This window comes from Phoenix dactylifera, unplaced genomic scaffold, assembly GCF_009389715.1.
Source record: "Phoenix dactylifera cultivar Barhee BC4 unplaced genomic scaffold, palm_55x_up_171113_PBpolish2nd_filt_p 001423F, whole genome shotgun sequence".
NCBI classification, from domain to species: Eukaryota; Viridiplantae; Streptophyta; class Magnoliopsida; order Arecales; family Arecaceae; genus Phoenix; species Phoenix dactylifera.
This window is the reverse complement of record NW_024068745.1, coordinates 28751-43246: the sequence shown is the minus strand read 5'-3', so window position 1 is coordinate 43246 and position 14496 is coordinate 28751. Positions and strand designations below refer to the sequence as shown.

The 14496-nt window shown below is 39.4% G+C and overlaps 1 protein-coding gene across 3 annotated transcripts in view; it reads left to right on the top strand.

The window, feature by feature from the left end:
• LOC103723484 (ABC transporter C family member 2) overlaps positions 1 to 12035 on the top strand; it is a 39444-nt gene extending 27409 nt beyond the window's left edge. For all 3 annotated transcript variants that reach the window (XM_039122260.1, XM_039122262.1, XM_039122261.1), the window contains exons 17-20: positions 4429 to 4569; positions 11213 to 11419; positions 11503 to 11601; positions 11784 to 12035. In XM_039122260.1, the coding sequence (XP_038978188.1) occupies positions 4429 to 4569; positions 11213 to 11419; positions 11503 to 11601; positions 11784 to 12020 (684 nt within the window). In that variant the 3' untranslated portion in view covers positions 12021 to 12035. The remainder of the gene's footprint in view (positions 1 to 4428; positions 4570 to 11212; positions 11420 to 11502; positions 11602 to 11783) is intronic.
• Positions 12036 to 14496: the final 2461 nt, after the last annotated feature.

Genomic DNA, 14496 nt, shown 5'->3' with positions numbered 1-14496 from the left:
GCCGGGGGCGTGACAACTTTTATGGTATTAGAGCATAATTGGATAAATTATGAGATAAGAAAATCTGACATGACATGAGTGTAGGTGGGTAGACACTAGGGACATTGGGACGTTAGTTTATGATGATTGTAACAACCATTCTATGTACTTGTAATGAACTGGTAAGCTTATTATTGGCATGCTGCTATATGATAGACATAGGTTAGGATGCCTCCACGTCGGACGAGAAAGACTACTCGCAGAGCTACTAATAAGGCACCCAACCCGCAAAATGACAGCACACCCCAACAAGTTGGTAACACCCTTCAGCAGGAGAGAGTCGTCAATTCTGCTAGTGATAGAACAAGAACCGGGCCTAGGCCAGGTTATGCAGACCATAGTGGGCCTTATGCAGATGCAACAGCGGGTGCAACAGCGGTTGTTCCAACAACAAGCGCAGTTGCCCCAGACATAACCACAGCAAGGACGAGGGGAACAGTGTGAACAGCGTAGCAGTATAGCTGAATTTAAGAGGCTGGCTCCTCCAGCTTTCAAGGGGACTATAGAACTGTTGGAAGCAGACAATTGGCTTACAGAGATGGAAAAAGCATTTGCTGTCTTGAGATGCCAGGATGATGAAAAGATTTTGTTTGCATCATACATGATGCAAGGTGAGGCATTCAACTGGTGGCGGATGTTGGAACATAAATATGAGCATGATAGGGAGCCACTCACTTGGGAAAGATTTCGAGGAGCATTTAATGATAAGTATTTTCCTCGGAGTGTAAGGACGCAGAAAGAGCAGGAGCAAGGTATGCGGTACCGACTGTACCGACGTACCGGTGGGCATCGGTACCGGTACGGTGCCGAACCAAACCGAGCTGAACCAGTACTGTACCGATGGGGCTAAAAACCAAAAAAAATTGGAGCCGGTATGGACTGGTCGGTTCGGGCCGGTACCGGTTCGGTATGGGCCGGTACCGAGTCGGTTTGGGTCGGTACCGGTCGGTACGGGCCGGTACGCGTCGTTACGGGCCGGTACGGTTCGATACCGAAATATGTAGCTGTACCGTACCGGTAGGGTCCGGTACCGGTATGTACCGGCCGGTACCGGCCCGTACCGACCGGTACGGCAGACCATGAGCAGGAGTTTATTCATCTAAAGCAAAGGAGTATGACCGTTGCAGAATACGAAGCTAAATTTACCGAGCTAGCTAAATTTGTTCCAAAGTTAGTCGAGGATGAGCTAGATCGAGCGCATAAATTTGAGATGGGACTAAAGACTGAAATTAGAAAACAAGTGGTACCTTATGAATTGACTACCTATGCAGCTGTGGTAAATAAGTCTTTGATAATTGAAAGGGAAGTTAATGATGAACGGTTGGAAAGGGAAAGAAATCAAAAGAAGAGGAACATGTCAAATGAATTTCAGGGGCAGAGCAATGAAAACGCCGAAAGTTCGAACAAGAAATCCACGAGTGACAACTCTAAGCAGATGAATAGCAATAAATGTTCCAGATGCGGTAAGGCTCATGCTGACAAGGATTGCCATTGGAACACCGGTGCCTGTTTTAGATGTGGTAAGATAGGTCATAAAATTTCAGACTGCCCACAAAGAAACGAGAATAGACCTACTCAGGTAATGAAAGGAAGCCAGGGGCCAAAGACTCAAGGAAGAGTATTTGCACTTACACAACAAGATGCACAGGCTTCTGATGTGTTGACGACAGGTATTAATCTAGTCCCAATATTTATTTCTATTTATTGTCTTGCCATGCCCACTACTCTTTGTTAGACAACTCATTATGCTGCTAGAAAAGATTAAATAGTTACATAACATTTTTTTTGATTTATTGTCAAAAGAAGAATATAAACTTTTAAATTTCAAAAGTGTTCACACGGATTAAGACATAATAATGAATGTACCAACAAGCAAGTAATTCTAGAAAAAAAAAAAATCTAGACTTGACACGGCTATGTTGAGGTTTAAATCAGAGTGTGCAGAGGAAGTGTGGTGAATGGAATTGTTATGACATTGGTCAGACAAGACGACTTTGATTTGAAGAGTGTTATGACTTGATTTGAAAGAAATATTCTCTACTCTTGAACCTGCATGTATGAAAATTTCGTGGACGAAATTTTTTTTTAAGGGGGGAAGGATGTGAGACCCTGAAACTGGGCCCGGTCCATAGACCGGCCCAGCCCAAGGATTTCGACCTCACGTGCGGCGCACGTGAGGGCGTGTGAGAGGGGGGGAGCCATCCCGAAGAAGTCGGCTCCCCTGTTCTTTTTTAGGGCTTCTCCTCTCATTGAAGGGATTGGAAGAGGAGCCGCTGCCGGCCGAGAGAGAGGGAGAGAGAGAGAGCCGCTGAAGCCCCGCTCCTCTTCGGTTCGGGTGGTCTTCCGCTACTTCCTTTGCCGCCGGAGAAGAAGAACTAACCTATCGGGGATTTAAAATGGGAGAGCGACTAGAAGAACTGAAGCACAAGTTATCTTAGATTAGGCTTTATTTTAATTGATGTTTTATCTTTATTGTTCCGCTGCGTATTTAGAACTGTGAGACTATATAATTTGGGTCAATCAATGAAGTAAGATTGCATTTATTTCAGTTGAATTATTTTAGATATATATATATATATATATAATTGAGATGTTTGGTTAAGATGCCTTGCATGCTCGTGGGGAGAGTTTCCTACGGGTGTGCGGCGGTTGGCGCGGACCCCCGGCTCGCGACCTCGGGCCGGGGGCGTGACATAAATCTTGGTAATCTCTTACGGTGCCTTGTGGGCGAAAATCCTCGTAATTGGGACTCAGTTCTTCCTGTCGCACAGTTTGCATATAATAATTCAGTCAATAGGTCCATAGGCATGAGTCCATTTGAATCTTTTTATCATGATATTAATGGGATGCACAAATAAGCAATTGGCTTCTTCAAATGCTGTAAATGCAATTCTTTTTATCCGTAATATAAAGAATCAACAATTATTCTAGTTAAAAAGTGAATAATTATGTGGTTATTTTGTAATAGTAGTAACATTTGGATGGTACTATTTCTACCTTTTCCCAACAACATGTCTTTAGAATCTTCAATGCTTTCCTTAATGTGAATTTGTTCTCAGTTAATACATGCTGTGGAGTGGCCTTTTTATTATCTATCATCACCACTTGAGGAACTACAACATGATAAAATGGCAGTGTTATATAGAAGCATGGCACCGATGCCAGGTGTCTAGAGTGTCTATGACCTTAACCCCCAAAAGTCTGAACATGAGGACACTTTCATGCAATACAACTAATATGAAAATATCCTAAATATGTTGAACATTGGCATAAGCTTACTAGTTAATAACACTTTTGTTTAAGAAATTTTCTGTCACTAAAATAGTCTAGATACTTTAAAGTTGCTGTACTGTACCGTAGTGCTAGTATGGCACCAGTACGGGGTCCGGTACCAAAACAGTGAATATTGCTTTAAACTAATACTGTTTACTAGTAATATGATTAAAAATTCAAGTGCCATCAATTGCAATAAGATATTTTTTGATGGGATGCTCCAAAAATGATGCCAAGAGCTGACACTTCTGACTAATGTAAGCAAGACAACATTTTGGAGTGTCTTTTGTCTTGTGTCCAAGTATCCAAAAGTGTTAACACTCCAAAATTTCCAAAGAACTGGGGTGTCCATGTGACATATCATCAAAGAATTTCCAAAAACTGAAGCATCCACACTCTCATTTGACAATCTTTTTAGAACTTTCTTCTGACGAAAAGAAAGCAAAACAAGTTTCGACTACTTCATAAGGCATAATAAATATTATAATTTTTTTCTTTCTTCAAGATTGACCACAAATTAAAAAGACTCCCAGGCATGCGCAATTTGTTGGCACCTCTGATTTGAATCAATCAAAGGTTTTTTATCCATAAGAGAGTTGATTCACTGACTGCTGTGGAGAAGATGCACAACATCTTCATCAACTGGACTAGCTGCTTATCCACATAAAATGGTGCTGCAATTCTACCTACCAAATGACGGCTTCTCATCTATCACCCTTTACCTGTTAACCTTGATCTGTTCTCCCACTTTTTTTTCCTATTTCCCTTTTAACTACTTTTTTCTTTGCTTATTCTATGTACATTCTTGGAGACAATCTCTGACTCCTAAATTTCTCAAATTTTCAGTAACTTTTGGGTGGTCAAACATCTCTTTTCCTCAATAAAAGAAAAAACAATTTTACTGCACGAAGTTTATCATAATACATGTGAATTAAGAAAATGATACCTCTTTTTGAGGCTAACTATTTCTTCTCCTATTTCCTGATTCTTATTGACCTTCACTGGTAGTTTATGAATTGTTGGAAATCTAACTTTTGATTCATAATGCACTAGCAGTTATTCCAGCAATCATGTAGTACTGTAACTGTGCATTATTTGTCTGTTCATCTTTGGCAGGTTGTGAGTGCTAATGTATCATTGAAGCGTCTGGAGGAGCTGTTCCTATCTGAAGAGAGAATACTGTTGCCAAATCCACCTATCAACCCAGAGCTTCCAGCTATCTCAATTAGGAACGGATATTTTTCTTGGGAGTCAAAGGTTTATTTCCATATTTTAACTTTTATTCTTTTTAGCCAGTTCTCTCTCTCTCTCTCTCTCTCTCTGGTGATGGGTTTTTCTTGGTATTAGTCCTTGAAAAGCATGTCATGACCTTGTTAACAAATTGATGATTTTCATGTTCATCGACAGTAGTACAGGCGTAATGGGCGATTCATGGTCCTGCTAATATTTAAAATGATCATACCTAATACATTTGTGTGCAGTTATACTCAATTTTCTGTATGGTGCCTCTGTGGTAACTTATTTGGTGTATTTTTTATATGCGTAATCATGCTCATATATCTGGTGTAACACAAAATATTTACTCATCTTTCATATTTACTAGTAGGCTGAAAATTTAATTGTGCTTGTATAAATCAGCATAAACAAAGTCATACTGCCACATGTATGTATATAAACCTGTTATGAAATATGCCAATCTGTTAGTTGTCTATGTTTCACCATTCTGTATGTTTTTTTCATCTTTGCATTCTGCTTTAGAGTTACTAAAGTTCCCTACTTATTTTCATCTTCCTTATTGCATTTACCCTTTAGGGCCTGTTTGGATGATTAGGCTGAAAATCCTAGTGGGCTTGTGGATTGGGCCAGTACAATTAGTAAATCAGAGGATTACAGGCCTAGATTCATGAGTACCTGGGAATAGCTTTTATTGAGGTCTTTTTCTCTCTCTATGGGATTTGGGCCGGCCCTCTTTTAAAGCTGCTCCTGGGTACTTATGAATATAGGCCTAGCCTAGCCTGTAATTCTATGATTTTGCTAGTTGTACTGGCCAGTCTATGAATCTAGTAGGATCTTCAGCTCAATCATCAAAACAAACTCTTAGTGTTATCTCAGGTTTAACAACTCTATAACATCATCTATTTATTTCCTAAATTTTCTAATTAGTATTCATCGAACATACCACTTATGCATGGTTCTTGCTTATTTCTTCACTAAATTTGACCTTTAAGCTTTTCTTTTCCCCAAATTACTCTGACCTATGAACTGCATATGACCTGACTTTAATGAACAGTACACCTTGAACTCCTAACTTCTACATTAGAGGTCACTCTTGTTATCGAAAATTGCTTGATCATTTAAATGTGCAGAGTGCAGACCATATATTTCCCTACTAGTTGTGAGGGTGAATTTGAAAATGATTGGATCCTCTTTTGGGCATTATGTTTTCCATTGTCAGAGCAATCTGCCAATAGGATTGTAAACTATCCAAATTATTCTTAAGGTGACAGTTGAACTTGTTATGTTGCATTGTGGTTACCAGATTTATATTGTTACAGCCTGTTAGGCCCTACCTTTTACAAGAATGAATTTTGTGCATTGATGTACCCATATGTTCATATGTGAGGTCTTACCTCCTAGGTGATCCAGGAGGATCACTAGACTCACTCTATGCCATCTTGGCCACTTTGGGTAGGGGGGTAGGCTTGGACAGGGTTTGGGAGCCATATCAAGGTTTCGTCATATAGGATAATTTCTATAGAGAATGACTTTCACATATTGTATCCATTTTTGGCAATCTTTTCTTTTTCTTAATAAAATTGGATACCTTCTTAAGATCTACAACATGGCAAGCATTCGAAGCTCGTTGGGTTTGAAATGACCTCGATTCAAGGCTGTTTAACCAAAACTATTTTTAGTCAAAGCTGATTGGGGCATATCTCCTGATTTTGTGAAGAATTTGACCATGCATAGTCAAATTTGATATAGGAGTCGAGATTTACCTTTGTAGAAAATTTCGCCAATTTTGTATATTTTTATTTTTAGGAAATTCAATCTTTTCTCCAAGGAGAGTAATCGTGAACCATGGTAGGGAATTCAGATCTTACTAGTATAAATAGAGGCCATGTACTGTAGATTTGTATATTGATTTGAAGATAGTAAAGTAGAATTCCTACTTTTAATTTTCATATAAAATTCATTTTGTTCACTTTTTTGTTTGGTGTGAGATTTGATTTGAGCAGGTTGAACGGAGAAATTCCTTCTCTTCCTACTACATCAGTTGGAGATCTTCTAATTCAAATTTAGGAACAATGAGAACTAGAAGAATCACCTTACATTTATTAAGAACCATGACTAGAAGAAACTAAACTACAATCTTTTTGTCTATGCTTGTAGCACCAAAGCGCATCCTGCCATAAGATTTTAAAAAATCCAGTAGTTATGATGGACATTCTTTCTGCAACATGTTTGAAAGGGTGATTAATCATGCTGTTTGCAGCATCCTTGACTTTATGTTGGGGCAGCCAATCATCTCCAGTAAAGACTTTGTAACTTACAATGGAATTTGGTAGGTATACCTCAAAACTTTAAGAGATCCCTGCAGTCTCTATCAAATTTGAACAAGGGCGCGATTATCTATGTTTAGCCGAGTTGTCTAATACATCTAACAATCTGTCTCTGAAGCAAGGATGCAAGAACTGCTTGGTTCGGCAGAAGCCGCTTGGTTCAAGTGTAATTAGGGCATCTTGGTTCTCACAACCTACGGTTGGGGGGAACCAACCAAATCATACCCGAATCAACCAAACTGCTCTAGGATTGAGTGGTTTGCTCTCGAACTAGGTCGGTTCAATGGTGGGATGGGCGGTAGTACTTGGGACCCCTTTTGGGCCTTATTTCTCCTTCATTCTCCCCTTCTTTTGCTAGAAAAAACAGTGAGGGAGAGAAAGCAAGGTGGGAGGCTTCAAACCTAGGTCTTTTTCATCAAGCAACAAGGATTTTTTGGATCAAACAATCAAAGGCCCAATGTATGTGGCTTATTCCCTCCTTTTTGTTTATTTTTCAAAAAAATCCTGGGTGAAATCACAAAAAATTGCTGAATGTACAGAAGAAACTATCAGAATTTCATGGAAATGTGATGCAGTGCTTGGATTCATGCTTTAAAGCTTGAATATGATCTCCAACGTGATTTTTTTGGGTTTTTGGGGTGGTCCCAATACCTATATTCCAGAGTTAATCCAATCAAGTGATGTTTGTTCAGATTGATTTTTTGAAGTGATGTAGGTAATGGTGTATTCTACAGGCCTAAACTGGTTTTTTGAGCTATTGTTTATTTTAAATATTAATTTTATTAAAAATATTTTTTAGAGATAATAAACATGTAAAACTTTAGAAAATAATTTGATAGCATGTTTGCAATTAAAATTTTCTATAGTTCTTGGAATTTTAATAGCAATTTTTGATTTTATTATTTATAAATATATTGGAAATTTTATAATTTCAAAAAATGTACTTGAAGTTAGATGTGAATCTGCCTGCCCAATAGATTGTGTCTATGATTGTTTGTGACATGAAACAACCTGTAGCATGGGACTATCTTATTGATACATACAAGAAACTCCACTTGAATCATTTGCTTCCTCTTTACCGACAAAAACCCGCACTCGATAAAATTTATTATTTTGAGCATGGGTTTGCTTGCACTCTTACCTTTTTTTATAAAATATTTAAAATTTCAAGACTTTTTAAGCATATATCGATCCATTAGTTGTAATTGTCTGTAGGCCCCTTCTATCTAGATTTATGATCTATAGTAATCTAATTGCTTGTTGAATGCTAATCTTAGAATTGTAAATTTATTACATATATGTTCTTTATGTAATACAAGTAGCACATGATATATTATTTGTGATAAATATGCATGTTCCCAACTTTAGCATAGAGCAAGGTTTGCCGTACTAGCTAGTACTGTACCGTACCATGCTACTATACCATATTATTATCAAACCGGTACGCAATCTTGTACCGTGCTAATACTTGGTACGCCTCGTCATCTCGTACTATACCGCATACCGATACTGTCACGCCTCCGGCCCGAGATCGCGAGCTGGGGGTCGCGCCAACCGCCGCACACCCGTAGGAAACTCTCCCTACCAGCATGCAAGGCATCTAAGCCAAACATCTCAATTATATAAATCCAAAATAATTCAGCTGAAATAAATGCAATCTTATTCCGTTGACTGACACAAATTATAAAGTCTCACAGTTTTAGATACGCAGCGGAACAATAAATTTCTAGCATGTAAAACTTGGTTCTTTAAATAACAAAACTTTGCAATGTCTCACACTTCTAACAATAGTCTAAGATAAAACATCAATTTAAATAAACCCTAATCTAAGATAACTTGTGCCACAGTTCTAGTCGCTCTTCCATTTTTGAAACCCCGATAGGTTAGTTCTCGGAATCTGTAAAACAATAAGAAATTATATAATGAGCTAGACAGCCCAGTAAGTAATAAACACCTTAACTAGTCAATTCATATAATAACATAAAATATAAATACAAATTACGATGAATCAATATAATAACATAATCAATTCATTTTTCAAACACAAATTTATTGAAATCTGTATCTTTCAAATATTTATATATATAATCGTAAATCTGATTCAAAACAAATCACATTCATCTCAACAGCTTTTAACTACGACCACACTTATACCCTGTGGCTAGGCCAGAAACAGAACCGCACTTATACCCTGCGGAGTGGGCCAGAATACCGCACTTATACCCTGCGGAGTGGGCCAGAATACCGCACTTATATCCTGCGGAGTGGCCAGAATTGCCAATGCATAACCCCCAATTGGCAGGGTCCAGAACATAGTTAGGCTGAGAGTTCCAAATCTGATGCACATCAAAATTCTTTTGTAACATAATAAATATATCATAATCCGATCTAAATATGCATATACGATGCAAGAACAGTAAATATATTCGAAAAATATTGTTCCAATTCATCTATCTTTCATTCAAATCATCATCTCGTAAAATTCATAAATCACATATAAATTCATTAACAATTTATTCGATGCAAAAATAATATTATATAAATGAAGAGTCTAGAAAAGGCAGTTCATTACTTACATTGAACGCGATCCACAACAAAGCCAATTAATCTCACAAATTCCTCGCAGAACCTAATATCCAAAAATCATATTTTCTTTTAAAATTCATCACAATATATATAAAACTTAAATTTTAACATTCTCCCAGGGCCGACCCTGCCGAAGTGTCTAGCACCCCGGGTTCGGGTTTGGATTCGGGTTCATACCCGTAAACCACCCTCCTCCTTTTATTATTATTATTATTATTTTTTTCTTTCTTTCTTTTCTTTTCTTTTCTTTTTCTTTTCTTTTTTTTTCTTCTCTTCTCTTTTCTTTCCTTTCCTTTTTCTTTCTCCCGAAGCTTCCTCTCCTTCCTTTTTTTTCGTTTTCTTCTTCTTCTCTTCCCCTCTTCTCTCGTGACCATGGAGGGGAAGGCGTGACCCCATGCCGAGGCTCGGAAGGGGCGGCGGCCTGAGGCCGGTAGGCGGTGCCTGCGACTCGCGGTGGCTGACCCTCTCTCCGTCCCGTGGAGAAGAGAGGGCTCGGGAGGACAGCAACCGACCCTCTGCTCAAGAGAGGAAGAGCCCGCGGCGGGGGACCAGCGATGTCGGCGACGCTCGCGGCCGCACACGGGTAAGTCCCCTCTTCCCTCTCTTCTTCTTTCTTTCTTTTTCTTTTTTTTTTTTCAAATGGTGTAGCAAAGAAATGAAGGGTAGAAACCCTTACCTCAGCCCCGGCGAAGATCCGGCGGCTTCTTTTCGGCGGCAATGGAGTAAAAGGAAGACCCCTCGAATCGAAGAGGAGGGGGCTTCAGCGGCTCTCTCCTTCTCTTTCAGCCGGTAGCCCAAGGAAGAAGAACCCAAACCGGGAGGGGGGCGTCTGGCGGCTCTTCTTGGTTGGCCTCACAAGAGGAGAAAGAGGAGAAGCCCTAAAACAGGGGCTCCTCCTTCTTCGGGATGGATCTCTCCATCCCGCTGCCTCACGTGCGCCGCACGTGAGGCTGAACTCTGGGACTGGGCCGGTCAAATGGACCGGGCCCAGTTCCAGGGTCTCACAGATACTGTAATAGGATGGTACTAGTATGGGGTCTGGTATTGAAATGGCGAACCTTAGCATAGAGAAAATCATTACTAGGGTTAAGGTGATACAAACACCTTGCAAAAACATAGAATTTGGATGAGAAAATATGATAAGAAATACAAAGACATAAGTTTGGGAGGCCACAAAAAGGCTGTTCCGAGGATATCTGGGGCGTATTTATGCATATCCGTGACTAGCCTTTATCGGTGTGATCCTTGCTTCGGCACGAACCTAACCCACCCTTAGTCGGTGTGGGTTCAATCCTCAGTATTTCTATCAGGCTGATAAAGCTTTCTCACATAACACTTACAATGCCTTTTTTTCCTACAAATTTCTTCTAGGAAAACGAAGAAACATAAAATAATAAAAGAATATTCCTCTCCCTCCCCACCTAATATGCATTAGTGTTGAACCTTTTGTGATGCTGACACATGAGATTGATTCAACTCCATACAAGTCTTCTGTATTTGTTGTAGGTATGTCTCTTCTGCTTGTATGCAAAGTCTATCCTTCACAAGCATTCCAAATGAAAATAAAATGATTGGATTCAACATTTTATGTTGTTAAAAATACATATTCTGTGTGTTAGAATAATTCCTTGCTAGTTTTATATGAGCAGGTTTTCATCCATCATTCCTGTGCTTGAATACCTGCCTTTTAAGATGTACATCTTTTCTTTTACAAGAAACTACTCGATATGTGATGTAGCAAGCCATTGCAGGCAGAGAGGCCCACATTATCAAATATCAATTTGGATATACCTGTTGGTAGGTTGGTAGCAATTGTTGGAAGTACTGGAGAAGGAAAAACATCTCTAATATCGGCGATGCTTGGCGAATTACCACCACTGCCAGAAACAAACACATCTGTTGATGTTAGGGGAACTATTGCCTATGTACCTCAAGTTTCATGGATTTTCAATGCTACTGTGAGTTCGGGTGTCTTTAAGTGTCTTCTTCATTGAAGTAATGATAAAAAATTATTGTTGACACTTTTTTCTGTGCAACATAGGTACGTGACAACATATTGTTTGGATCTCCTTTTCAAGCATTACGCTATGAGAGGGCAATTGAAGTGACTGCATTACAGCATGACATTGACTTGCTTCCAGTGAGTATACAAGTTGCAATCCATGTATACAAAAACCTGAACAACCTATCTGCTTCTTAAATTTATCTAGTGTGATCCTCTTACTATGTATGCTTCAGTGGTAATCCATGTCTGTTTTTTGTTGACTGTTGAATTTCACATCTTTCACTGTTGAATTTCACATCTTTCTCTTGTGTTATCAGGGAGGTGATCTCACAGAGATTGGAGAAAGGGGAGTGAATATTAGTGGTGGGCAAAAGCAAAGAGTTTCCATGGCAAGGGCAGTATATTCCGACTCAGATGTATATATATTTGATGATCCTTTGAGTGCACTTGATGCTCATGTTGGTCGACAGGTAATACTAGTCAAAAAATTGGGATACGAATTATATTTATCATGTCTGATTACTTTTTCCATGTATTGTTCCTTGCCGGTATGAGAGAAACATGGCTCAATTCCATCTCAGTATTCCATTACCAAAGTAGATCGACCTATGCTATTGGTGGCGACTAGTGCCAAAAGTGCGACTTAGCTTTTAGGCCACCTTGATGCCCCTGCTTGGGTCACAAAAACATCATTGCCAATTCTTCCTACCAGCCAACTGGTTTATCAGGTTTCATGGCAAACCAGTCTCTCACTTAGAGTTGCTGTAGGAACTAGGCCCCAATTTAGTTGGCTGATATGAAGTTGAGAACTGGAAACCAAACTTGCCGGAGCATCATTGGCCAAACCTTGTTCCATAAAGCTAACCCCAAATGGATGGGGCAATTGCAAAATTTTGTTAGAATTGAACTTTAACATTCAAAGTGCTGTAGATTGATGTGAGCAAACTGATTCCACTCATTCTTAAAAGTATATAGTGCTTTTAAAGAATAAAATAGTATGCTCTGCCCAATTTAATAATTATGTGAAACAAAATTCTTTTTGCTTTTCTAACTATTGCTTGGTCTTTACAGCAATTGTTACATAATCCTTTAAATCACCTGTGATAAGTCAACTCAACTCAACTAAGGCTTAATCCTAAACTAGTTGGGGTTGGCTACATGAATACTTTTCCTCCATTCTACTCTATTTAGGACCACATTTTCTAAAAGATGTAGCAATATCAGGTAATGATTGCCGAACTAGTAACGGAGCCCATACCAATTGGCCACCAATGCGGTATTGTGTCTGTTTAGTACCGTAGTGACACATCGTACATCCTGTGTGCTGATCTGCTGACCAGTATGCCATTTTCTTATTTTCTTTTGTTTTTTCAAATTTTTGTTTTCCATTTTTTTATTTTCACTTAATTTTGAAAGTTATTGTTGTCTAATTTGTAATTTTATCATTGTTTTGATTTTTTTTATCATGAAATGGAAATGAAGTAGAGCCGTTAATGTATTTATAAATAAATGTGTACAATACAGCAAATGGAGTACTTTATTGTATTTAAACTACAAAATATTTACCTACATCTAAAATCTCATGGAATGTCGATGTTCCTTATAGATGTTGGAATCGCATTCGTAGTTTGGGGTAGGCATACGGACTCCAACATTGCGGCATAGTCTGGCATTTGTATCCTCCCATAATCTGTGCCCGTTGGATAGTTATCCTAAGAGGAGTAATCTATGCACCCTGGATTGGTACATCGAGAGGAGTCATTTGTTCGATACTGGATTGGTTATCCAGAGACCCCATCAGTGAAATCCTACCCATAAGATGCTTGAGGCTGTAAAGGATGGTACATACTTGAATACGATTTCTCAGACACTATCTATATGGATCATAGCTTACCAGCGTGGAATAGAATCCAGTGTATGACTCGAATCTAGATACGTTTAGGGATCCTACTCAATGTACCAGGTCATTTGCAGCAACATTGTCATGTCTTGAATGACCATGATGGGCCTATCTCCTGTATGCAATAGTATACTCGCTGGCTCTAGTAGGTAATGCACCATGATCCTTATCCTATATGGCATGAATGAATTGGGACTTACAAATGAATCATAAACTATCCTAGGACTGAGTCAAACTGTCGTGCCATTCTTGGCCTCTAGACGCATCAACGCTCGAGCTATTGACATTGCTGCTATCATGGGATGATCTAGGCTCAAAATCCGAGTGAACAGGTTACTTCTCGACTCTCTAATAGATGTGCAACTGCCTTTTCTTTTTCTTTCTTGCTGACCTGAGCAACTGCCTTCTTTTTTTGGATGCCCTTCTCTATCAGGCTTTGTTGGGTGGATCGACTGTGCCCTTCACCCTGACTAGACTGGATACTGTGGTGGCTTGTTCTCAGTAGCTCTAAATCAAAAAACTGGGAACATGTCTTGGATATGGAACCTTGTGACAATCGGCTCCCTCTTGACCTTTGTGGCTGGTGGATTGGATGAGCATGGCATATGTCATTTTGCCCATTCTTCTCCATCTATCCTAGCTTTCCTAGCTAAAAATTGGCTGGTCGAGGAGGCGATCTTGGTTCATCTAGCTATAGCTACTATTGCTGGTAAGGTCGGCGGTAAGAGAGACTTTTTCTCTTGTTTTGTACGGCTCTCTAAGAGAGGAGGAGGCCCCTCTTTCTCACATAAAAGAGGGTCATTAGGGCCTATTTTCAGCTGCCTCTGTTTTTCCTCTATCTTGACGTGTGGAGCTCCTAAAAATTAGGAGCTCCATACTTATCTATAAGGCAAAAGGAGGGGCGTACGCCCCTCCTTTTTCTCACGTAATGGGCCAAGGGAGGGGCGTACCCTCTTTTCCTCTCATGCCCATGCACAAGTCCTCATCTCATGAGGGGTGTGGGGTCCACTTTTATCTTGGGTGGTTTATCCTCTTCTAAAGAGGATTAGGTGGCCTACAAGACTTATCCCTATAAATCCTAATCTAATTAGGACCCAATTAAATCATGACTCAATTGAACTGTTCAATCC